The sequence below is a fragment of the Notamacropus eugenii genome, chromosome 2, assembly GCF_028372415.1.
Source record: "Notamacropus eugenii isolate mMacEug1 chromosome 2, mMacEug1.pri_v2, whole genome shotgun sequence".
Taxonomy (NCBI): domain Eukaryota; kingdom Metazoa; phylum Chordata; class Mammalia; order Diprotodontia; family Macropodidae; genus Notamacropus; species Notamacropus eugenii.
In genome coordinates this window covers 506381987-506406617 of record NC_092873.1, presented here as the reverse complement: position 1 = coordinate 506406617, position 24631 = coordinate 506381987, and the positions used below count along the sequence as shown (strand labels likewise).

The window sequence follows — 24631 nt, the reverse complement described above, 5'->3', positions numbered from 1 at the left end:
AGGGAACATTCACTCCCCTAGCTGCCAAAACAGCTTCCCCTTTGGGGCAGCTCTCAGTGTAAAGCAGTGTTTCCTGACAGCCAGCCTCTGGGGCCTAGCCAAGTGGTTCTGATTTCTGGTACAGTAGTGTGTTGGGAAGCAAAAGAGTTCAGATCCCCCTCAAATGAGGGACTTGGGCTTATGGCTTCAGAGGCCCCTGCTAGCTTGAGGGCTAGCCCACCTATTACCTCCCTCCTCCTCTAGGCTCTTACTTTGGCCTGGACAATGCAGTGGGCAGCACCTGGGGCCTCTGACTCCTTTGCATCTTTGCCTAAGACTTTGAAACTTTTTAGTGTGTTCTTGAAGTGTGCTCTGTACCCAGGTGATTACCAGAAGAGGCAAGTGAATCTCCTGCTTCCTCTTTCCCTCTCGACACCTCCCACCTTCTCTTCCCTCATTCCTCCCTCCCAACTGACTGATCTAAACTCCCCTTTCCCCAGTAGTCCATGATATCGTCACAGCCACTTGGTGAAGATGGTGATTGTCCTTTTTGCCATTTGTTCCTGAGCCCCCATGAGTCAGACAGACAGGCAGACAGAGAGAGTTTGTAACTTTGTGTTTCCTGCCTGCCAGACAGACGTGTTGGTGCTGAGCTGTGACCTAATAACAGACGTTGCTCTCCACGAGGTTGTGGACCTATTCCGAGCACACGACGCTTCCCTTTCTATGTTGATGAAGAGAGGCCCAGAGTCCATAGAATCCGTCCCAGGACAGAAAGGGAAGAATAAGCCAGGTAAGGAGCCCCTGAGGTCTTGTTCTTCCCCCATCTCATGGGAGCAAAGTGCTGGGGTTTGAGGTAACACTGTTTCAGCCTATCATTCTCAAATATCTTCCTAAAACGCTGGCTGACCTCTGTCCCCTAGTGTTGACTGCAGCCCATCTATGTCTTTCCACCTTCAGTAGTCCTGTTCATGTCCTTTCCTGAGTCCCAGGCTCTTGTAGTTGGAAAAGACCCAGAGGCATCAAGACTGGATCCTTGTCACCCAAACAAGAACCCCAGTATCTACCACATACTGGACTTGAGAGTCTCCCCGAGTGGGGCTCTACCTACTACTGGCTCTGAACGGTGCTTCCTGTTTTGCCCTCAAGGCTTTACAAGAACAAGTCTCATCTTATCCCCGTGGTTGGCATGGCCTTTGTTTCCTGCTTGGTACTACAGATACATGAGAAGCTCCCCGGGCCCCTCAGGGGGTGACCTGTCAGCCCTCTGGGAGCCATCTGCCCAGAGTATCCCAGCTTCCTTGGGCCATTCCCCTCATGACTCCTGGGGCCTTCTGGGGACAGATTTCCCAGCTGAGATAACCTTCTAGATCGCAGCAGAGGAATGGGAGGACTGATGAAGATGGGGGGCCACTGTCCTCTCACCACCTCCCTTCCTCCAAGCTTTGCAGCGGCATCATCCTTTCTTCTCTTTCCCTCTAGCTAGACAGAGATCAGTCTGAAGAGCAAATGAGACACTGACTGGGTAATGGGCCCAGATGTTGGGTATTCCCAGTGTTATCAAGCTGGTTCTTCACTGAGGCCTTTTCCCTCCTTTCCCCCATTTCATCTGCACCTCTGACTCCTTTCCCTCTGCCATCTTCTTAAATTTTAATTTTTCAATGAACAAAAGCCTTCCTTCCCCCGCTGAAAACAAAGAAGAAAAGCAACATTGTCAGGCAGAATGGATTCCTACGCTGACTGTGACTGCAGATGTGCATCTCCTTCTGCCCTTGAGCCTGTCACCTCTGTCAGGGGCTGGGTAACATGCCTCATCCCAGGGCCTCTGGAGGCATTCTTGGCTGCTGCATCGATCGGAGTCTCCCACAGCCTTGGCTTTGTGTCGTCCCAATAAGGAGTAGCTCACAGTGGCTTTGGGAGAGCCTCCTTTCTTGCTGCCTCTGAACACAGAGCCCTCCAGGCTGCACTGCTCTTGGCCAGGCTGCTGGTTTTTTGGGTAGCATCCTTCCCACTCGCCTGGATTTAAGAAACTGGCTGCACAAGCTGAGGAGGGGGAAGGCTTAGCTAAGAGACAGTTCAGGTGGGAAAGACTGAGAGGCTTTTAGCAAACTACTGTTACTAATGAGAGTCAGCCATCTGGCATGGCAACTAGAAAGGTCATCTGGACTTTGGCTGCATGGTATCTGGGAGGGGGATAGCTTGATTCTGCTGGGCCTTGCCTACACCTCCTCTAGGGTATTGCTTTCAGTGCTACCCTTCTAGACACTGACAGTCCCGCCACAAGAGGGTAATAGGCATGATGACAGAATAGGAGCCTTCGCCTCGTGGTCACTAGTTGAAGGAATTGGGGAGACCATCTTGAAGCAGTTAAAAAACTGCTCTATGGCAGTTACAGTTGTCCTCTTTGACTCCAGAAAGTAGGGCCTGGATTCATGGGTAGGAGTTACAAGGAAGTACGGATTAGAGCAGTTTGAAAGTAGAATGAGGTGTTTTGGTAAGTTCTTGATGACATCGCTGGTGATACCTCAACTTGCATAGGAATTGTATTTAAGTGAGACAGAGCTGCACCAAGTTGTCAACCTCCCTCTTCCAGAGTCTCAGAAGTCCAGTGGCAGGACAGAAGTCAGGACAATTGATGATGGCCAAGGTGCAGTGGATGACATTTGGCGTTTTTGTTGCCTGACCAAGCTCTAAGCATTTCACGGTGTCTGCAGCAGCCACCTTTGTGGCTATTGGAACAAATTGTTCTCATCCACTCATTCTTCTGAGGGAAGTCTGCATGCTTTTGGGATAGATAGCCCCATAACGCACTGTCAGGTTCGAGGCCTGTTGGGTATCCTTAACCTGGTTTAACCCATCTGCTGAGATGGTTTTGCTAGGGTGTGGCCACTATGCATGTTATAGCTTTGTGAAAGTGGACACCAAAAGTGGATGAATGGCCCTAAAAAGCACTCAGCAAACCCTCATGTCAGAGGTGCTAATGCTCCTGAACACACCACATATGCCTTTTGAGTTCCCCATCACTGGTGGTCTTCTGATTACCCTTTGGGTGTTATGGAGAGGATTCCTGTTTTAAATATGTGTTGGGCTGGACCTCAGAAGTTCTTTCCAACCCTTTGAGATTCTATGATCCTTTTAGCCACCTATGGATGAGGGCCTGCACAGGAGTTGTAATGTTGGGAAGGAATTTCAGCAAAGGAAGAAGCATGTGACATGGTGATAGAATTGAAGAGACAAGGGGCACAGGTTAGAGTTGGCACCAAGACAGACTGCTGTTGCTGGGGGAGAAGATGGGTTTAGCCTTTGTCATACAGACAGCTGGAGCCATGCCATGTGCAGGGATTAGGGTCTATACCCTTGGAATGGATGCTCATCCTGAGGGAGGCAGTGTAGTGACCTGTATTTGGAGCCTTGGGGTACTAGCACTGATGGAAGGAGAGGGGCAGGCGCCATGGAGGGGCTGGCCTCACATCAGCTTCACAGTGGGATCCAGACTATGCTGGAGCGCTTCTCTAGAGGCATGCTTTGAAGGCAGCTCGTTTACTTCCAAAGCCAGAACTGAGCTGTGCAGGAGGCTGGGACTTCATATTCAGTGAGATCATGGCCATTCTGTTAGCCATAAGGGAACAAATAGAATTGAGGATCAAGGGCACTGGGGAAAGGGTTAAAAATACAACTTCACTGAAAAATTATCTGTAAACGGTTGGTTCCAGGCCCTTCCTTTCGGTATGTGGTTTTGTGAGCCCCAAGGAGTTGGGCAGGGCCAGAATATTCCAGGATTTATCCAAAAATAACATCCTAAGTTTTTCTTTGCATGTTTGAGTCAGAGTCATACTACTGGGACTTGGTTATGCAGTCCAGTGTCAATATGATGTAGCCCTTTGTAGGTGGGCTTGGGGTATGGAGAGCACCGGCCTGTGGGAGATCTGAACTCCAGGAGGGCCCCTTCTGGGCCTCATTTCCCTCATCTTTAAACTGAAGGAGCTGGACTGCATGATTCCCAAGGTCATTTCTAGCTCTAGATTCAAACATGGGTTCCTAACTGGGGCTCGTTATCTTGGATGTGTTCTTACTAATCTCTAACTGAATCCCTAACTTTAATTAGGCCATAATCCCAGTAGTTTTAGGCTTTGTCAGATCACCCAAGGGGTCTGTGGCCCCCAAGTAATGAAGTATGTAGTTTGCCTGCCACTCCATAAGCTGTGTGTGCCCTTTCAAACCCTGGCTTCTATTTGGTGCATTCCCTTCATAGGACCCTGGCCTAAGCTAAGGCCTAGTCCAGGGGTGGGGAAACTGGCCACCAGGGCACATGTGGCCCTTTAGGTCCTTGGGTATGACCTTTTGACTGAGTCCAAGTTTTACAAAACAAATCCTTTTATTGAGGGGATTTGTTCTGTGAAGTTTCCACACACACCCCCTCCCCCCAGCCTAGTCCATCCCCCACAATTTGTGGGTGAAGAAGCTCAGGCCCAGTTTTTTGTGTTAAAGATACAGCTAACATTTGTACAGGGCTTCTTTAAATGCTTCTTTTCCATATGTTATCTCATTAGGAACCACAAGGTGCATGTAGTCAGAATCTCATATTAACTCCATAGCCGGGGATCCTGGCAGCCCTGGATGTGCATCCTCTCCGGGGCCCTTCTGGAACCTCCCTAAACGAGACACAGGAAGGATAAGTCACCAGCCCAGGGTCATCAAGCTAGTAAATGCCAGGTGCAGTGTGATCCCAGGGCTAAACTCAGTGTGCTTCCTACTGCACCTCACTTCCTCTCTTGAAATGTTTGGTGCCTGAGACCTCCTGGTCCAGGTGGCACAGTGGAGAGAGTGCCCTTCTGTGAAATGCACCCATCCCAGGGTTGTTTTGAGGATCAGATGAGACAGTATCTATAAGTGCTCTGCCAACCTTAAAGTGCCCACAAATGTTCACTTTTCTTGGTTGGATCAGTTCACAACTCCACCAACAGTGATGCTCACCATCCTTAAAGCTGAGGGAGAGCATTAAAGCTCAGACTTAGGTGGAGCTGGCAGGAAGCTGAGGTAGAATGTGAGTACCTGGAAGGTGTCGATGGCTTTGTACCTTCCCCTGCTGGCACTCAATGGACGTCCAGTTGAGGAATTGGATGGAATCAGATTAAGCATGGCCAGTCTTGACCTTGAAGTTTGGGTTCAGATCCGGTCTCTGAGAGTAGCTGGGAGGCGTGACCCTGGGGCAGTCACTGAACTGAGTCCTTTTTTTTCTAGGTAGGGTAGGGGTCGTAATAAGCCTGGTAGCATTTTTCTAGAAGAGTTGTTGTGAGACCCAAATGCAAACATACTTTGTTTGGATGTTACTTGTTATAATAAGGGTAGTTATTATTAGCGATTTAGGGGAAACAGGAAACAGTCATGAATAGTCAGAGATGACCAAACTGACCGAACAACAACGACAGTTGTCATGGAGTAGGCACTTAACAAATGGTTATTAACTGGCTGAGTGACTGTGTCTGCCAGTACTTAGACAATGGTCCGTGGGAGCCAGTCTTGGATCACTGAGAACGAGCCCACCCCTTTGTTGTTGGGGTGAGTGGGCTTGCTGAGGGGATGCCCACAGAGCGCTGATGCCCTGGCCCCAGCTGGTGTGGAGCCTCGTTTCCTACTGTCCTTCTGGTGTATACAGGACAGTCCACCTGGGTTCCTCCCCATTCCCAGAACATAATGCTCACCTTCTCTACACTGCTCCAGTCTTTGCCTGAAATTCCCTTCTCATTTCCTTGACCGCTCATGCTCCATTTCCTCAGGCTGCCTCGTGGAAGTGTAGCCATCCTTTGAAGAATAACTGGAGAATAGCCCCAGACACCCTGTGGTGCCTTCTGGACAGACACATTGCCCCCAAGGGGCTTCCTTGCTATCAGAGCCTGGTAGCTACTCCCCAGGCCCCTGATTGATCCACATGGGCACTAGCTTTGCACCCATCTTCTCCTGAGGCCTGGTGACATGTAATGTGGATCAAGGTTCTACCTGTGTCATTAGGCTTTGGGCTGTGAGGAGGGGAAGCAGCTCACCTTGCTCCTTAGCGAGCCAAGGCCCTGGTAGCCAGGGCATATATCTGATGATCTGTTTCTTGTGCCTCAGTGGAGCAGCGGGACTTCATTGGCGTGGACAGCGCAGGAACGAGGCTGCTTTTCATGGCTAATGAGGCTGACTTGGATGAAGAACTCATCATTAAGGCATCAATCCTGCAGAGGTAAGCCTGGTGCCCACCTCTTGGTGCTTCTCACCCTTAAATGACGGTGACTCAAGTAGCATAAAGTGGATGGGAAGGACAGTGGTGTGAGCTCAGCAGAGCTGTGTGAAATGGCCCCAGTGCCTGAGCCTCTGCCCCAGATGGGGAGCACTAGGAAAGCTTTGTCTTCTTGCCACCCTTTTCAGCCAGGGGAAGCCCTTGAAGAGGGAGGACTGGAAAGCTCTGGGTTTGTTTGGGAGTATGTCCCCTTGGTTCTTCTGGGGCCTGATTGTCTTAGGAAAGGGTGTGCATGTGCATTTGGGGAGGGGGTATCCAGAGCCTTTTATGGGCACACAATCTAGCTGCTTGTTTTTGCTTTATCTGTGCATAGGGCCGTATGGCAGCCAGAATATTTTATGTGATGTTGTGCTTAACAAAAATAGAGACAGTTGCTCAGTGTTCAGTCATTCCAAGGATACCACAATGACTGCTTACCCGTAGTCCTGTTTAAGCCCAAACTGTTGGGAACACGGAGATAGCTAGCAGAGGAAGGCATCATCAGTTCCAAAAGAAACTGGGACCTCAGCATAAAAAAGTGGCATTGTGCCAGGCCTAGAGGCCTGAGGGCTACCCGAGTCTTCTTACCTTACCTCTCGCAGGTCTTCGGCTGGCCAAACTGGATAGTCGTATGACAGAAGAGACCTCCCAGAGTCGAACAAGGGTTAAGCTTTTATTCAGGGTTCTGGTTACAAGTGCAGGGGAATTCTTCCTTAGGAGGGAGCGAGGAATCTCCCAAGGAGGCAAAGATCTTACAATAAGAGATTGGAAGCAGAAGTGTAAGTGGGGAGAGATGGGGAGGGAAGAGCGAAGAGAGGGAAAGGGAGGAGAGGCCTTCTGTCCTGTCCGCTCCATGCCCCTCCCGCCAAAGAGCGCTTTCAGGCTTTCCTGATCCTAATTAAGCTCTCCAGCCGCATAGTTTGCACCTGAATACCGTGCCTGTTAGATAACAATAGGTGTGCCCAGATCCGGGACAATCTCGAGGGCGGGGAGAGCCCTCTCCCATCACATTTCTCACAGGAAGAGGCGGAAATACACGAGATTGCTCGGTTTCACTCCTCGATTCCCTGGTGTTTATGGGGGGCCTCGTGAGAACTCTAAGATTTAGAAGTTCCCACCTTTACCCGCCTGAGACTGTCCACATGGAATTGAGCTTCCATCCCCAGCAGCATTGGAGGCCCCTGGCACAGCCATTGCTGCGTAAGTGCCAGTCTCTTAGCTCAGCCTTGTGACCAGAGGGAAGATGGGAAAGGACCCCAGCCTTGAGGAGCTTATGCTCTCTTGGGGGAGGTTGGGGCACAGGGGGAGAAAAGGCACGTACGGACACACTACTATCGTGGTGGGGATGATTGATGGCAGGGGGCTCCTGCAGGGATTTTAGTGGCAAATCTGGGCTGAAAGTACCGCTCTTGGGAGTCTGGATCAAGGGCTCTTCCCACTGTTCAGGGCTCCGTTTTGTTCTCAGTATTATTCCCCCCATTTCCTGGCTTTTGGTCCTCAATGCGCTGTGGGAGTTTCCTTTGTTGATTGGATGAGGCAGTTGTCTGGAGAAGGGAGCAGGGAGAGCCTCTAGAGCTAACCACTGGGCTGCTCTCCACCTCCGCTGTGTGATCGTCGGGGTAGCCTGCTCTGCATTTCTAGGCATTCTGTTGTGGTGCAGCAGCAGTCTTCCCAGTCTTTTCTTCATTTCAGATCCAGAGACCTTGGTTTGTATTGAAAGCAAGAGACTTTTTGGAAAGTAGTGTATAAAATGGAGGAGGCCTGGTGAGGCAGGAGTTTGGATGGCCTGACAGCTCAGAATGCTGATTCCCCCCCTAGAGTTGTGTACCTTGTTGGAGTTGCTCTCTCAGGGATTACTGGGTGAGGCTAGGCTGGACCTGCTCCCTTCTTGGGGCTCAGACTCATGCCTCCAGAGGTTTCACAGTAGGTGAGGAGCCTCTGCTCCTTTTTATGGTTTTGGGGAAATGAGACCTTGTGAGGAGAGCAAAGTCCTGGGCCACCTGCCCAGACCCCCCATGAACTGTTTAGTGAGGACACTTCCCAGAGCCCCAAGATATTCATCCAGTGTATGGGCAGGATTTGCAGACTGGGATGTTGGAGTCTTCTCCAGCTCAGCCTTTGGCAGCTTCCAGCCTGGAGAGAACATGAGTACTCTGTATGCTTTGCTCGCTTCCCTTCTTAGAAAGAGAACTCAAGTACTTGTTCTCCTGGAGGGGCCCAGTTAGACAGCTCCACCTCCATCCCTCAGAGGGAGAGAGTCAGAGACACCTGCTGGAGAGGGCCACCCATGGCAGCAGGCAGCCGTCCGTCTCTGTGGGTGTTCCTTGCATCCAGATGCAGGTGCTGCTCCAGGCCTGGCAGCCTCCCTGCTCCTCATTACCTCATCTGGCTTGGCCATAGTAGAATCCTTCCTTTACTACATGTGAACAAGAGGAAGGGGAGCCTCAGTCACTTTCAGGGAACGTTAGCCTTGGAAAAAGTTTTCCCCTTCAGTAGAGGAATTTGACACTACATGGTTTTGTCTGGGGATAAAAATGTCTTTTCAGAGTAATAGTTGGAAATCACAAAGAGATAAGGAAAACCTTGCACTAAATTGAACAACGGGGGCTGTTCAGAAGGGGATGGGCTGCTCCCCCTCTCTATTCCCTTGGGTAGATTCTGGAGGGAATCTTATTCAGTGCCTGCTTGGAGACCCTGGGATGCTGTGCTCCCTGCTGCCTTTCCTAAGCTCACTGTCCTTCTCATAACCCTGGGCTGGCTGCTAGGATCCTGCGGTTGCCCCAAGGGCTAGAGATTATGCTGGTTAGCTTGGCCACCAGCTCCTGCTCCTCCTGGGCCCTTGGTCAGTAACATTTATTAAATGTCTGCTCTGTGCCAGGCACTGTGCCAAGCATTGGGGATGCAAATAAGTGCAAAGACATCCCTGCCCTAAGGAGCTCCTTGTCTAATGGGGGAGATGGCATGCTTACAACCAGTTACAAACATGCTTTGGATAGCATAAATACGGAAGTAATAGAGAGAAGGCACTGGAACTAAGGGGATTCTGGAAAGGCTTCCTATGGCAGGTAGGATTTTAGCTGGGACTCAAAGGAAGCCAGGGAAGCCAGGAGAGAAGGCATTCCAAGCATGAGGCACAGTTAGAGAAAATGTCCAGAGTTGGGAGATGAGTGTCTTGTTCATGGAACAGTAAGGAGGACTATGTCAATAGATGATAGACTGTGTGAAGGAGTGTAAGATGTAAGAACACTGGAAAGGTAAGGCAGGGCAGGTTAGGAAGGGCTTTGAACGCCAGAGAATTTAATATTCAATCTTGGACGTGATAGGGAGCCATTGGAATTTCAACAGGGGGCAGAGTGACATGCATTAGGAAGATTACTTTGACAGCTGAAAGAACAGTGTGGGGAGAGACCTGTGTCACTGAGACCCACCAGCAGGTGACTGCAGGGGCAGCGTCAGAGGAGATCTCTTATATGCAAGAGATAGTAGAAAGATCCAATCATTGGGCCTTGGGGAGAGTTGGGCAAGCCTGGGTGAATGGGAGGTTGAGGACTCTCCACAAAAGGAGTGGATTTAGGAAGAGGAGAGGGTTTGGGGGGGTGATGATGAGTTCAGTTTGAGGCATATTGAGTTTAAGATGTCTCCAAGACATGTTTTATGATGTCCGGTAGGCAGTTGGAAATGCAAGAAGTCAGGAGAGAAGTGAGGTTTGGCTAAGTAGATTTGAGAAGCATCAGCGGAGATCATCTTTGAATCCTTAGGATCTACTGAGATCCTCAAGTGAAGTAGGAGAGAAGGAAAAGAGAAGAAGTCTCCAGATAAAGCCCCGGGGAACACCTCCAGTTATTGGGTATGTCCTGGATGAATCCAGCAGAAGAGATGGACAAGGATTGGCCAGGTAGGGACGAGGAGAACCAGGAGAGAGCAGTATCAGAAAACTCAGAAGAGAGGAGGAAGGAGAAGAAGGTGATGGAATAGTCAGAGGCTCCAAAGAGGCTGAGAAGGATGAGGGCAAGAAAAAAACACCATTCACTTCAGTCATTAAGAGTTGGCTAGTAGCTGGTCACCAGTTGAATAACGAAGTTAGAAGCCATACTTCAGAGTTCAGAAGAGAATGAGGGAGAGGAAATGCTGCCAGCGTTCTCACGGAGTATAGCATAGAAGGGAAGGGATGATAGCTATGAGGATGGGGGCCCTATGGCGAGATTTCTTCTGTCATTAATTTCTGAGCCTTCTTTATCACTGAACCCTGGCTAAAAGTACTGTGGCCTCCTTGTGAGCTTGACTCTGTGGGCTCCAGAATCTGCTGCATCTAGGCCTGGCTGGTGGCCTCCCTGCCCGGAGACATTCTCTCCATTGCTTCTTTACATTCTCCACTCTTGCTCCCCCACCAAAGACCATGATTGTGCTATTTTCAAGGGAGACTATACCATCCCAATGCAGAAATAACACATCAAGCCTGCAGTTTTAAAAGCACACCAAAAAGAGACCTGTCCTGGCCTTGAGGGGCACTTAACGTGTGGGCTTTCTCTCCTGCTTCCATTTCCTGCCCTCCCATGGTGGGGTGGGGCCCTGGCTGGGCATCGCTACCTGCAGTAGCACCTGGGCCAGGAGCACTGCCACTTTGGCCTTCACTTCCCTGACCAGGTGGGGTTGAATTTATTAGTAATGTGAGGTTCATTTTCTCTTAACCAAAAACTAGGTGCTGCTCCTTCGTTGCTTACAGTCACTGCTTACTGACCTTCCCAGTATACTTAGAGCTCCTTGAAAGCAGGAGCTGTTTTTTGCCTTTCTTTATGTTCCCAGCAATTAATATAGTATTTGGCACATAGTAAATACTTAATAAAATGCTTGTTGTCTTGGCTGCACTGTGAGAAAAAGCTAGGAAATGCAAACAGACCAAGTGTGGTCATAGCCTCAATGTAAAGAATAGCCAAGTAGCACTACTATGAGAAGCCCATGGGCCCCCCAAGTCTGGCTTTGCCTGAGTCTGCTTCTTCCCCCTTGCCCCCAAATCTACCTCCTTTGGCAAGGCTGTGGATCAGACTCTCAGGACCTGCCCCTTCTTGCCCTGGTCAATACCCTCCTGGCTTCCCTCACACAGATTTGGGAAAGATGAGAATATTCCCCACTGAAGGGAAATTCCTAGTCTTTTGTGAGCTGTGAGTCCTCCTGTTTCTCCTCCCACTGCCTTAATGGGATGCAGAAAAAAGTAGATCAGAGCACATTTGGCTCTGAAAGCACTTTTTCCTGTAGCTTGTTTAATACATTCATTTGGTTCTTGACTGTGAGTGCAGCTCCTCAGTCCAAAGCAGGCTTGTTGAGCCCTGCTGACTTGTCTCGGGCTGGTGCCTGGCTCCAGTGTTTAAAGCTCTTTGGGGAAGGAATTTCCACAGCCTTCCTCAGCAGCTGGTTGCAGTCGTAAATTGCCTTCCCTGCTGCCTTTTGTACCGAAGGGCTCCTCTTCTGAACCATTTCTCCCTGGACCACATATAGACAGAAATGATGCCTTCACACCCTGAATGCCCTTTCTTCAGCTGAGGAGCCCGTTGACTTTTCTGGACAAATTGTTCTTCACTACTTTAGGTTTTCTGGTGGGGCCTTGGTTTCCATTTCCTTGTTTTTGTGATATTCCTGATCCTTCACCACACACCTCAGAATATGGAATGTTCTTTAGGACCAAGTCCTTTAAGAAAATCGATGCCTGGCAAATGCCAAGTGTGCCCAGAGGTGCCGAGGGCTTTGGTTGACCACACTGTGTACTGACAGTGTAGTGCAGCCACCCAGGAAGGCTTGTGTCATCCTTCTTGCTTCAGGACTTCGAGGATCCAAATAAGCCCCATGAATAAATAAGTGAGGGAAACAAGCTGGCGCAGGGCCCAGGGTGTTTGGAGGTGGTGGGCAGCAGTGAGCAACACATGTGATGACGGAGTTTGGATATTTAAAAATCTTAGCACAGACCAAATTGAACCTGATAAGGTGAAATTATTAGAGATGGATGTAAAGCCTTCCACCTGGGTTCAAAAAACCAGCTTCACAGTCCAAGATGGAGGAGGAGTGGTTAGATGGCAGTGTGTGTGAAAAAGCTCGTGGAGTCTCAGGGGACCAGTAGGATGCAGTAGGAGTCAGCCCAGTAGTGTGGCAGCCCTGATAATGAATGATATCTGAGATTGTAGGAAAAGAAGCCTGGCATCAGCCTCAGCCTTGTTCAGACCACCTACCAGTGCGATTGAGAGTGGCATTTCTCTGGGCCTTATAACCTTAGAGAGTGGCCTAGAGCTCTGGGAGGGTCACACAAGTTAGGACTCTAAACCCAGTTTTTCCCAGCTCTGAGACCAGCTCTTTATCTACTGTGCCACACTGAGCCAGTGGTTTTTTAATTTTCAGTTTTTTTAAAAAATTAGGGGCAACTAGGTGGTGCAGTGAATGGAGCACTGACCCTGAAGTCAGGAGGACCTGAGTTTAAATCCAGCCTCAGATACTTGACCTTTTATAGCTGTGTGAGCTTGGGCAAGTCACTTAACCCAACTGCCTAGCCTTTCCCCTTCAAAAAAAAAAAAAAAAGAAAAAATTATTAATTTTTTTCCATTTTTAAATTTAATTTATTTACTTTTAGTTGTCAATATTCACTTTTATAAGATTTTGAGTTCTAAATGCTTCCACCTCCCCAAGACATGCAATCTGATATAGACTATATGTGTATAATCATATTAAACATATTTCCACATTAGTCATGTTGTAAAAGAAGAATCAGAACAAAAGGGGAAAACCATGAGAAAGGAAAAGAAAATAGCCTTCTTCAGTATACATTCAGACGCCACAGTTTTTCTGTATGTGCATGGTGTTTTCCACCATGAGTCTTGGATTTATTTTAGATCCCTGCATTGCTGAGAAGAGCTAAGTCTAGAGAAGTCAATCATCTAACAATATGGCTGTTACTGTGTCCAGTGCTCACTCACTCTCACTTCATGTAAGTCTTTCCAGGTTTTTCTGAGGCCTGCCTATTCATCATTTCTTGTAGCACAATAGTGTTCCATTACATTCACATACCACAACTTGTTCAGCCTTTCCCCATTGATGGGCATCCCCTCAGTTTCCAGTTCTTTGCCACCACAAAAAGAGCTGCTATAAATATGTTTGTACATGTGGGTGCTTTTCTCTTTTTTATGATCCCTTTGGGATACAGATGCCAGTGGTTTTTTTAAAAGCTGATTTAAGGTTAGGGGAAAACTTCCAAACAATTGGACCTAGCCAAACATGGAAGGGAGGTTTTCAAGCAAAGACTGGATGATGTCCTGCAGGGTAAGGCATAGAGAAGTCTTACTCAGGTGTGGTCTGGACTCAGAGGCCTCTCCCAGCCCAGAGATTGTGTGGTCGTGGATTTTGTTGGTGCTTGAGACTGCCCCTGGGCTTTGGTGGGTGGGCTTCACAGGCTGTATCAGCTAGTAGGTCTCGACCTCTCTGGTCCTTCATTTTCTCATCTCTAAAATAGCGGGGTGGCAGGGGGAGGTAGACTAGATGAACTCTTAAGGCCCATTTCAGCTCCAGGTCTAGCATCTGATGAACCTGCAGACTTCCCGTGGCTTGTCTTTTGGCCAGGGCCCCATCCTGAGCCTGTGCTCTGCTGGCAGGGTGTCCTTCCTCCTGGGTCATCTCCTTGGCATAGTGGAAGGGTAGCTCCTGCTGACTGGATTGCGTTGATTTCTTAGGCAGTTTGAGGAGACACTCAGTCTAGGCCTGACTTTTAGAGAGTATCGTCATTTCGTTACGTTGCCAAGGCAGGTGCCATGAAATTATTAGGCAGGGCCTGACCGTGAACAACTTGCACCTCTCCAGTTAGCCAAGTCTTCCTTTACCTCCTGTTGGGGATGGAAGCTCAATTCCATGTGGACAGTCTCAGGCGGGTAAAGGTGGGAACTTCTAAATCTTAGAGTTCTCACGAGGCCCCCCATGAAACACCAGGGAATCGAGGAGTGAGACCGAGCTATCTCGTGTATTTCCGCCTCTTCCCGTGAGAAACGTGATGGGAGAGGGCTCTCCCCACCCTCGAGATTGTCCCGGATCTGGGCACACCTATTGTTATCTATCCTGGTATTCAGGTGCAAACTACACGGCCGGAGAGCTTAATTAGGGTCAGGAAAGCCTGAAGGCGCTCTTAGCGCGGAGGGGCCCTGACAGGACAGAAGGCTCCGTTTTTCCTCTCTTCGCTCTCCCCTCCCCCTCTCTCCCCACTTACACTTCTACTTCCAATCTCTTACCGTAAGATCTTTGCCTCCTTGGGAGATTTCTCTCTCCCTCCTAAGGAAGAGCTCCCCCTGCACATGTAACCAGGACCCTGAATAAAGCCTAACCCTTGTTCGACTCCGGAAAGTCTCTTCTCTCATACATTTATCCGGTTTGGCCAACCGAAGGCCTGCGATAGGTAAGGTAAGACTTGGGTAGCCCTCAGGCCTCTAGGCCTGGCAACCTCCATAAAGAGTAGTTTGTGGTTATAATCCTATAAGCCCTGAATGACTGATAATTGATAAATAGATTTTGGATGGAATTTTTTCTATCTTCCTTTGCTGGATTTTGTTAATAATATACAAACAGGCCAATGAGTTTTATTGTTTTCGTTTATTACATCTTGCTACTGAACTGAAATTATTCATTGTTTTAGTCAGTTTCACTTTTCCTGAGCGAAGTGCCTGATACCTGGTAGGCATGAAGTCAGTGTTTGTTGACTGACTGACTGAGCGACTTGAGTCTCTGGCGTTCTTCTAACTAAACCATCCTGGCAGGGACGTTTAGTAGTTTGGTTTCTTCTTTGCCTGTGTTTGTTCCTTGATTTCTTTTTCTTGTCTTATGGTTATAGCTCTCTTTTCTGGAGCTACATCGAATAATGACGAGAGTGGACACTCCTGCTTTATGTTGGTCTTGGAAAGACCTGTAGCGTTTCTCCATTACAGATACTTTTAGCTAGATCTCTTTATCATGTTAGGGAAAGTTAATAGAAGTATTATTTCCAGAATGAGAATGGTGGTAATGTTAATAGCGACCATGTAGCACTCATACAGCCCTTCAGGGTTTACAGACAACTTTGCAAATATTAGATTCTCATGATGGCCCCAGGAGGGGAGGTGCTCTTACCACCTTCATTTTACAGATGAGAACGCTGAGGCAGACAGAGGTTAAATGTCTGACACAGAGTGTCAGCCACACCACCTTCCTGCCTCGGGTGGTACTCACTTCTACTGCTGGACATGTGCCAACGCTGTTCTCTCTCGGTGCCTTGCAGCTTCGACCGAGTTGGCTTACCTGCCCCAGAGGGCACATTTTGTGGCAGTATAAGATCTTAAAATGATTAAAATTCTTTTTACAGTCAGTGAGCTGGAAGTACCATTTAAATCTCAGACTTTCTAGAAGATTAGTTTAGAAATCAATTGATAAAGAATAGTTGTGAATTAGTAGAAAAGGTAATTTGTACCCTAGATTTTGCTTATTTTAACATATTATTCCTCTACTCACAATACTTCAGTGATCTCCACCGCCCACTTTATAAAGTATTAACTCCTCATCCTGATGTCCAAGGCTTGTCTCATCCCACATGCTGAAGGTCAGGGAGATGACTTGAAAGGAGCCCTGTGCAACAAGTATCAAGTGCCTGTGTCAGGTGGGAGACTTCAGCCTGTACACACACAAGCAGATAGCAGCTATCTGCAGAATCAGAGCCAAGTAATGGGGGAGCCCAGATGTTAAAAGGCAGGGAGATAGAAAATGGCACGTCCTGTGCAGGTGAGTGAGTGGAACCAGCATAACAGAGCCTTCATTGAAAGGGTCAAAGACAGAAGAGTCTACTGAGGGAATCTCTGAAGCTTTGGAGGTAGGCCTAGGCTTTAGGAAAGCCACTGGTATGGGCTGTAGTGGGGAGATTCCCTCTCCCAGCAGCTACTGTAGCAGTGGGCCTGCACTGGGGGGGTTCTGGGGCAAAGACAGGGATGAGTAACTCAGGATATGGCCAGTCTGTCCTTCCTCCTGTGCCTTTGCTTTGGCTGCTCCTGAACCTGGAATGATATGCTTCCTCCTCCCCTCCACCTCTTAGAATCTCTGCTTGCCATGTTCTTCACGAAGTCATTCCTGATTCCCCAGCCATGGACACCTGGCCTTCAGAAATTACCTTGTGTTATTTTGTATATTTTTTGTACATGCCCATCTGTACCCCTGTGGTCTTCCATGTTAGAATGAGAGCAAGGACTGTTTGACTTGGGTCTTTGGGTCCCCATCATCTGGCATGGTGCCTTGTACATAGAAAGTACTTAAAGAATGCTCATGAGTGGATTGTGAAGGTGTTGTCCAGACCTGGTAACGAGAGTGGAGTTGAGGAAGATGCTCAGATCTCAAGCCTGGAGGGCTGAGAAGATGGTGGTGCCCTCCACAGTAATAGGAACATTGAGAAGAGGGAATGTTTGGGGGAAGGAGAATGGCACGCCGAGCTTGAGAGGATGAGGGAACATGGAGAAGATGGCCAAAAGGCACTTACTTGGATTCGGGGACTGGAATTTGGGGGAGAAATCTCCTGCTTTCCTATGCTGCTCTTTGAGCTGCCTCCAAATGGTGTCTGTGCAAAGGGCCCTCTGCTGTTAGCTAGAACTCACTTAGACACTGAGAGAGGAATGTGAACTCACTCTCCCTAGGCTCTTGGGTCACCTCTCATCCCTGAATGGGCGATCACCATGTTTCCTCTGATAAGCCTTTAGCCACAAGTAGGGATGTTCTGTGCTCGGCTGTTGTCATCTCCCCAGCCAAAAGTGTGCCAGTTGCAGGGCATGAAGAGCATACAGAGCTCTTCCCCTCCCCCCATGCCAGTCTAGAAATGGGCATCTTGGCAACATTCGGGGAGCATCTGTATGTCTTTTAAGAGGGTGATTTGTACTGTTGGCTGAAGACAACTTACCTTGAAGCCAAGGGAGGAGCTTTACTTAATGAGGCAGGGCAGGTAAAGGGCTGCTAAGAGACAACATTTTCAGTGGTTGTGGTTTAGAATTCATCTGTATCATACTGAGCTTTGAAATCCACTGCTTAAAATTAATTTTGACCTTTGACACTAAAGCTGGCTTGGGAAGGTTATTCCCTGAAACCCTATTCTCTGTAGAATGGCACTGATGGACCTTCCATTGGTCATGCTCACATGGCTGTTCCTGGCAAGTCTAGCCACATTGTCTTCTCCTTCTCACCCCTTTTTCCACCCCCAGGTGCCCAGCCATACCCATGGAGTCAAAAACCCCTCATGACAAAGTGTCATGTCAGATTGACAAAGCACAGAATCCAACTCTGAGAGTGGAGTCATGATGTCTTGAGCTGGCTGAGTCTAACATGGGCCTAGCTGGCTATGTGTTGGCAAATGTGTTGATTTTCAGTTGGTCTCAATCTTATAATAATATCACATTATGGTTCAACTTTGCTTTGGGAATGTTACCTTAGAAGTTTGCTTCTTCATAGTCTGCTTCTCTTCTACCTTTGCCAATCCCAGCCTTTCTACTTCTGAGCTGTGTGACCTTGGACAAATCACTTCATCCTCTCAAAGCCTCCATTTCCACATCTGTAAAATGGTACTATCTTCCCTGGCCACTCTAGAAGGCTTCTGTGATGTCAGATGAGCTCAGTCCTGGATAACGTCACACAGTAGACAGGTCAGCGAGTGCTACAAAGGCCCAGATGGCATGCTGATCAGATTAGCAGGCGACGCAAAGGGATAGCTAACACATCGGTTGATATCAGACATTTCAAACTGGCCCAAACCCACCCTTCTTCTTCACTTTGCCATTTCTCTCAAGGGTACCGCCATCCTTCCCGTGACCCAGGTTTGCTGCCTCAGTGTCATCCTGAGCTCTGTATGCCCTCATGCCCTCATCTAGTCAGTTCTGGTCTTGTCTACCTCTCCTTCTCTCCTGAACCCTTCTGCTTTAACTCACCTGGTCCCCATCCTGGTGCCCTTCAGCACCTACTTGGTCTCCCTGCCTCAAGTCACTTCCATCTTCCACACTTGTCCACCTGGTATCCCTAAAGCATAATGGCTTCCAAAACCTCCTCTTTCCACCCTAAACCAGTCCAGTTATTGATAAAAATGTTAAACAACACAAAGCCAGACACAGATCCCTGGGACACTGCACTGGAGACCGCCTGCACAGGTGACATTGTGCCACTGAATGGTCTCTGTGGTGGGTGTGTGACCCCCCCCCCCCCTCCTAAAACACTAGACTCTTAAGCCAATGGAGCCTATGGACCTGGAGAGGCAGAAAGGCCTTCTTGTTCCATGGCTCCCTGAATCTGAATGTAGGCCTTCTGATCAGAGGGCGTTCTTAAGCCTTCCCCACATCACTCTCGGATTCTCCCCTCTCCTCCCAGTAGAGTTCTCCATTGTAAGAAATAAGCACAGTTGAGCACAGTGTGCTGGCCATGTTTGAAAATGTGCGTCTGGTGCCGTAGCAGCTCTTGTCTGAGAAGCAGGTTATGATGGCTTCTGAAGGCAGGATTGGTCGTTGCCTTGACCCATGGATCAGAATTTGGAGGTCTCTTCACGAACACCCAGAGCTCACTGACCGTTTGCTGACTGGATTGCCCAGACTACTTTCCCAGTTGTTTGCTCCCTAGGATTAGGAAGCTTGTTGGGGCAGGCTCTTGCCCTGCCAGCCATTCAGCAGATACTGAGTAAGTACCTCCTCATCATTAGGCACTGGGGACAGCAAGGTAAATTTGAAACAGTGCCTGCCTTCAGGGAACTTGCAGTCAGCCTAGGAGTGGAGGCAGTATGGACCTACTGGAATAGATAACATTGGAAATAGGAGACCTCATCTCTGTCACCTCGGAGACTGGTAAGCTTGGTTGTGGGCAGAAAGGTGTAAGGAGTGGAGCCCTATCCTGCCAGGCCTTTTTATAAACCAGCTCCCTGGGAGCCTGGGGCTAGTGAAGGTGCTTGTTTAGAAATCAAGTTCATTTCATTCATTCTAGTTACTAAGCAGTTTTCTGGATTATTCCTGAAACCTTCTGAGCCCAGGCTCCTTTGGGCAGGGGAGATCCCTAAGCTTGCTGGCCTCAGAGAATCAGGAATGCTAGCACTTAGTGTGCCAGGCTGTGCTGAGCATGTTAGTTATTATCTTACTTGATCCTCACTATTCCGAGGGGTTATTATTCCCATTTTACAGATTAGGAAACTGAGGCAGACAGTGGTTAGGAAGTGGGCCACAAGAATGGGGCAAGGCATGGCAACCTTGAACTGTTGTAGTGAAAAATTCCATGACGCTAAGCATCTAGCTAGCTAGCTAGCTGAGGTTGAGTTTGAGCTCAAGTCTTCCTGACTCTAGACCCAGCACTCTCTCCACTGCACTCCTCGTGTTCCAGAGGGCCCATGGAACCACTCTCAGGTAGTCAAAGGCAGGGAGAGGCCAGGCCACAGGCTCTCAACATTCCCAGGGCAGGCTGTCCTTGCAGATTTGTCTCTGGGTAGAAGAAGAGTCTGTGGGCTGGGCAGCCCAGGGGCTGTCATTAATAGTCAGGGCTTCAGTTGCTGCTGGTGGTGGGCCTGTGTGTGTATGGATAAGGGATTGGGGTCAGGGCTTCATTCTTGAGCCCTCCCTCTGCTCCCTCTCATTACCCTTTCCCATTCCCTTGTCCCATTCACAGGCTTTGACGATGGCTCTGTGTGGGCTAGACCATTTTGTGTCACCGAGGAAATATCATCAGGCTAGCTGAGTGAAATCCTCCTTCCTGCCTCCATTGCTGCCCCTGGGCCAGTACTCCCCCAGAGCACCCAGAGCACTCGGTTAATCACTGTAAATGGGGCTGCCCCACCAGGCAGGTAGTATTACTAGTTCTGGAAATCTGCAAAGCAGGGGCAAGGATGGCTTTTCTAGATGAATTTCAATGTTCTTCTCTGTTTAGTTAAAAAAAAAAAGGGGCCTTTGGACTGAGCTTTGAGCCCACCCAGCTGCAACCCACTTCTGTGCAGCCCCTGTAGAGGACTGGGATGGGTCAGGTCAGCAGTTGGGGCCACCACTGGTTCAGTGGCTGGTTAACTTGGGGTCTAGTGAGAAAGGAATGGAAGCGGAGAGAAGGCTTTGGAGATTTTACAATATGGGTAAATTGCTTTAACCAGAGCAGGGGGGGCGGGACAGGAGTGGTCTTAACCACAGTAATTACTTATTTGGAAAAAACCTCCCTCTGGCCCCTGCTGAGGTCTCTGCTGCTCCCTGGGTGGGGTTTTCCAGAGCTGCTTTTATCCCTGGCTCCACGCTTCTTTAGGATGTTTTGTTTTGTCCAATGTTGGTCTGCAAATATTTATACATGGCGTTCTCTTTGAACTAAAGCAAATCTGAGACTATCTTAATGCATTGCAGCCCCATTAGACAGTGAAGGCCAGAGTCAGTGACCTCACAGGCCTGTAGAACATTATCCCCCAGCTTGTCCCATTCTCCTGTGCCTACCACCCAGCCCTCAGGGCTACCCAGGCCTTGGGACAGAACTGAGATCTGCTCTCTGTCCTGAGGCTGGCTTCTCTTGCCCCCCACTGCCTGAAGTTAGTGCTTTCAGGGATACCAATAGCCAAGCATTTTCTTCTTAACAAGTTCCTAAGGGAAGAGAGAGCTCTTTGGGTCCCAGTGGCCAGTAGGCTTTAAATCTGCCAACCTTCTCTTGGTTTAGAAAAGCAGTAGAGGCAGGAGATAAAGGCTGTAAGGGCCATGAGGTCTGCCCTCCCTGGACACCTCCCTGGCTGGCGTCTCCCCGAGAAGAATGTGAGCTCCTGGGGAGCAGGGCCACACCTACTTTTTCTAATGTCCCCAGAACTTTCCACAGGGTTTCTTCACACGTAGCAAGTGATTTAACATAGGCTTTCATTCAATCAGTCAGTCATAGGTAGTCACCTCTGGGAATTGGGTGTTGTGTGAGAAAGAAGTCTTTTTAAGTGACTAGGATCGAGCTCATAGAAGGTATATAGACCAAACCCACTCCCTGACGGTGGATTGAACGAAGCCTCTGTCGCCTGGTCCACGTACACTTCTACCTCCCAGTCCTTGAAGTGGGCCACAAGAATGGGGCAAGGCATGGCAACCTTGAACTGTTGTAGTGAAAAATTCCATGACGCTAAGCATCTATCTATCTAGCTAGCTACCTATCCAACTGTCTGTCTGTCTCTCTATCTGTCTATACATATAAAATTTATGTGTTTGTATGTGTGTGTATATATGTATATGTACATACATGTATATACATATACATATATCTGTATATGGATGGGGGTGTATATGAGCATTTACATAGCACTTTTAAGTTTGCAAAGTGTTTAACATATATTATGTTATCACTCTATCACTGACCTGCACTGTGCTCAGGACTGTTGATATAAAGGCAGAAATGAGACAGAAATGAGGCAGAAGTGAGTTCACCTTCTCCTGAGAGAGGACACACACACGTCCAAATAAGTATAGGATGAAGAAAATTGAGGAGGGCAGAAGCACATAGAGCTGTGTGGGAAAGTCTAAGAAGGCTTCACAGAGGAGGGGGCCCCTGAGATGAGATTCTGGGTGAAGGGCATTCTAGGCATGAGCCACAGCTTGTTCGAATGAATTGAGGTGGGAAATGGAGTTCTGGTTTGGGGAATGGGCTTGTGGAAACTCTAAATGGGGGGTGGTATGCAAGGAGGCTGGAAAGGTAGATGAGAACACACTTATGGAAGGATCAGGAAGGACATCATGTTGAAGCCAGTGCTCAAACCGAGCCTTGTAGGAAGCTGGCTTCCAAGAGGTGTAGGTGAGAGGAAAGAAGGCTTTCTAGGTACCCTGGACAGAGGAACAGAGAGGGAGACGTGGTGGTGGGTGGTGGTGGGTGGTGCCTGGGGCATGAAGGCCAGCCTGAGGAGACTGTGGTGTGGGAAGGAGGCTTTCAGAGGGGCTTTTATTTGGTCCTGGGGAGTCACTGCAGTTTATTAGATTGAGAGAGTGACATGGTCAGATCTGCTCTTAGGAGAAATCCCTTTGGCTTCACTGACTCTCACTCCCACTTGTTTTGCTGGCTTTGACATGTAGTTCAAAACAACTGGTATTTCTGCTCTTTCGTTTGTAAATAAATGGGCTTTCACCTTGATATTTTGTTGTGTCTGTGACAGGACTTCTCCAGACAAGAGCAGGGTCCTTCCTCTCTGCCAGAAGGCAGTGAGCTGTGATTAAGGAATCACAGGCCTAGAGTTGGAAGAGGCCTCATCCTTCCAGCCCTCTCATTTTACAAATGAGGAAACTGAGGCCCAGGAAAATCAAGGTTGTCCAAGGTCAACAAACTTTAAAAGAGAAGGCTGATGTTCAAGAAAATCTGAAACCACAGCTGAAGAATCCCTCTTTTCCCGGCTAAGACTGATCATGGATTTGGCCACATGTTGTCTTGGTTTCTACATGGGCCTGGTTTGGGCAGCACTTTGAAGGAGCCAGGCTGTCTGAGGGCAAAGTGGTCATGTGCAGCATCCAGGGCAGACCCAAGTGTGGGGGTGTCCTTCTAGGGTCTGCTGCTGGAATGCTCCTCAAGGCCCCTTCCTAGCCCAGGAAAGCCTCCCATGCAGGCCTGTCTTCCCCTCATCCCCATCCCCGCTGCATAACCCCCAAGAGCTCAGCACGGAGGGAACTTGCCAGGAGCAGTAACCATTTCTAAGGTTTCTCTTTGCTGGTTGTTTTTTCCTAGGCATCCTAGAATACATTTCCAGACAGGTCTTGTGGATGCCCATCTTTACTGCCTGAAGAAATACGTTGTAGATTTCCTGGTTGAAAACAGGTAAGATTGGGGGAAGGAGGGAGAGAGAATCAGATTTTGAGTTTTTAATAATTATTAATAGCTTGTCAAAACTTTAATTGCAAAGTGCTTTACAAATGTCACATTTGATCCTCACAACAACCCTGGGAGGAAGGTGCTATTATTATCATCCCCAATTAACAAGAGAGGAAACTGAGGCAGACAGTCAATTGGCTTGCTCAGGGTTATACAGCAGGTCATGTCTGAGGCCAGATCTAAGCTCAGATCTTCTTTACCTCAGGCCCAGTGCTCTCTCCCCTGCACTGGCTTCTAGACTTCAAAATGCCATTTAGATGAAGCCTGGAAGTCAATGGTTCATGCTCAGTTTAAGTAAAAGTTAAATCCATCCTTGTCTCAGAATCTCCATTTAGCCATCATTCAGACACTGTGGCTCTGAAAAGCATGGAGTCTTCAACAGGTTAGGCTTTAAGCTTCTGAGGAGTCTGTCATGGTGTGCTTCGCCCCCCACCCCCACTCCCCAGCAATTAACCAGTAAGCAGGTATTAATATTAGACTGCTGTGTGCCTCACACTGGGGATACAGAGACAAGAACAATCCCTGTCCTCCAGGACATTTGATCATTAGATCTAATTAGAGCAGGGGAAATCCTGGGGGCCTCCAGAGCTTCTCTGAAGCAAATACAATGTAATTTAGAAGGACAGTAGTGAGGAGAGAAGGCCAGGAGATGAGAAAGTGCCTTGACCACAAGGAGGCCTCCCAGCTGAGCTTGGGAGGAAGCTGGGAATTCCCTAAGAAGTGAGAGGGGAGCAGCCTGGAGGCAGGGGAGGGAGGGGCAGCTAGGGAGCTGGTTCTGCTTTTCTTTTGTACCCCCAGGACTTGGCACCATTGCCTAATAAAATGCTTGTTGATTGATGAAGTCCATTTGGCCCAACCATAGGGGAATAGGGGAATTGTGTATAATGAGCTTGGAAAGTCAGCTGGAGCTGGGCCTTTAAATCCCAGAGGAGTGTTATTGGGAGCTGTGAGATCGCCTTGAGCTGGTAGTGACAGGGTTAGACCCAGCCTCTGCTTGGAGAACGGCTCACCCGGGCAGAGCCTGGCTGCCGGGTCCTCCAGGAGGCCTTTATGCTAGAACAATATTTGAGGGGCTGGTAGGCTTGAAGGAGGGTTTGTCAGGGAAGGAGGTGAGATGGATGGACGCAGCTCCATCATTCCCTTGTGTCTCCTTGCAGTGAAGCTTCTGATCTTTGCTTCTCCCCAGGACTCCATGGTACCTTGGGGGGGTTCTGTCCTTTAACCCACTCAAACTCAGGGTCTTGTCTTTGCCCCTGCAAAAGCAGAGCCACCAGAAATGGGGGGGCGAGAGAGAAGGAAGGTTTCAGAAGATATCTTAAGGGAACTGCTAAGAGCATTTCAAGGATGGGGGAGATCCTGGAATGCTTGTGGGAAGCAGGAGAGGAATGTGGAAACAGATGGAAGATTCGAGGGAAGGGAGATAATTAGGTTAAGTAGTGGGAATAGGAGGGAATGGGATCAGGGGTGTATTGAGAGGAGCCGACCTTGGCAAAGACAATGGAGGGGGGGGGCAAAGGGCGGGGGATTTGACATATAGAGAACGTTAGGAGA

General features: G+C 48.7%; 1 protein-coding gene across 2 annotated transcripts in view; it reads left to right on the top strand.

The window, feature by feature from the left end:
- EIF2B3 (eukaryotic translation initiation factor 2B subunit gamma) overlaps nucleotides 1-24631 on the top strand; it is an 82337-nt gene that overhangs the window by 28380 nt on the left and 29326 nt on the right. For both annotated transcript variants that reach the window (XM_072649227.1, XM_072649226.1), the window contains exons 4-6: nucleotides 613-772; nucleotides 6091-6202; nucleotides 22937-23026. In XM_072649227.1, coding sequence (XP_072505328.1) covers nucleotides 613-772; nucleotides 6091-6202; nucleotides 22937-23026 — 362 coding nt within the window. The remainder of the gene's footprint in view (nucleotides 1-612; nucleotides 773-6090; nucleotides 6203-22936; nucleotides 23027-24631) is intronic.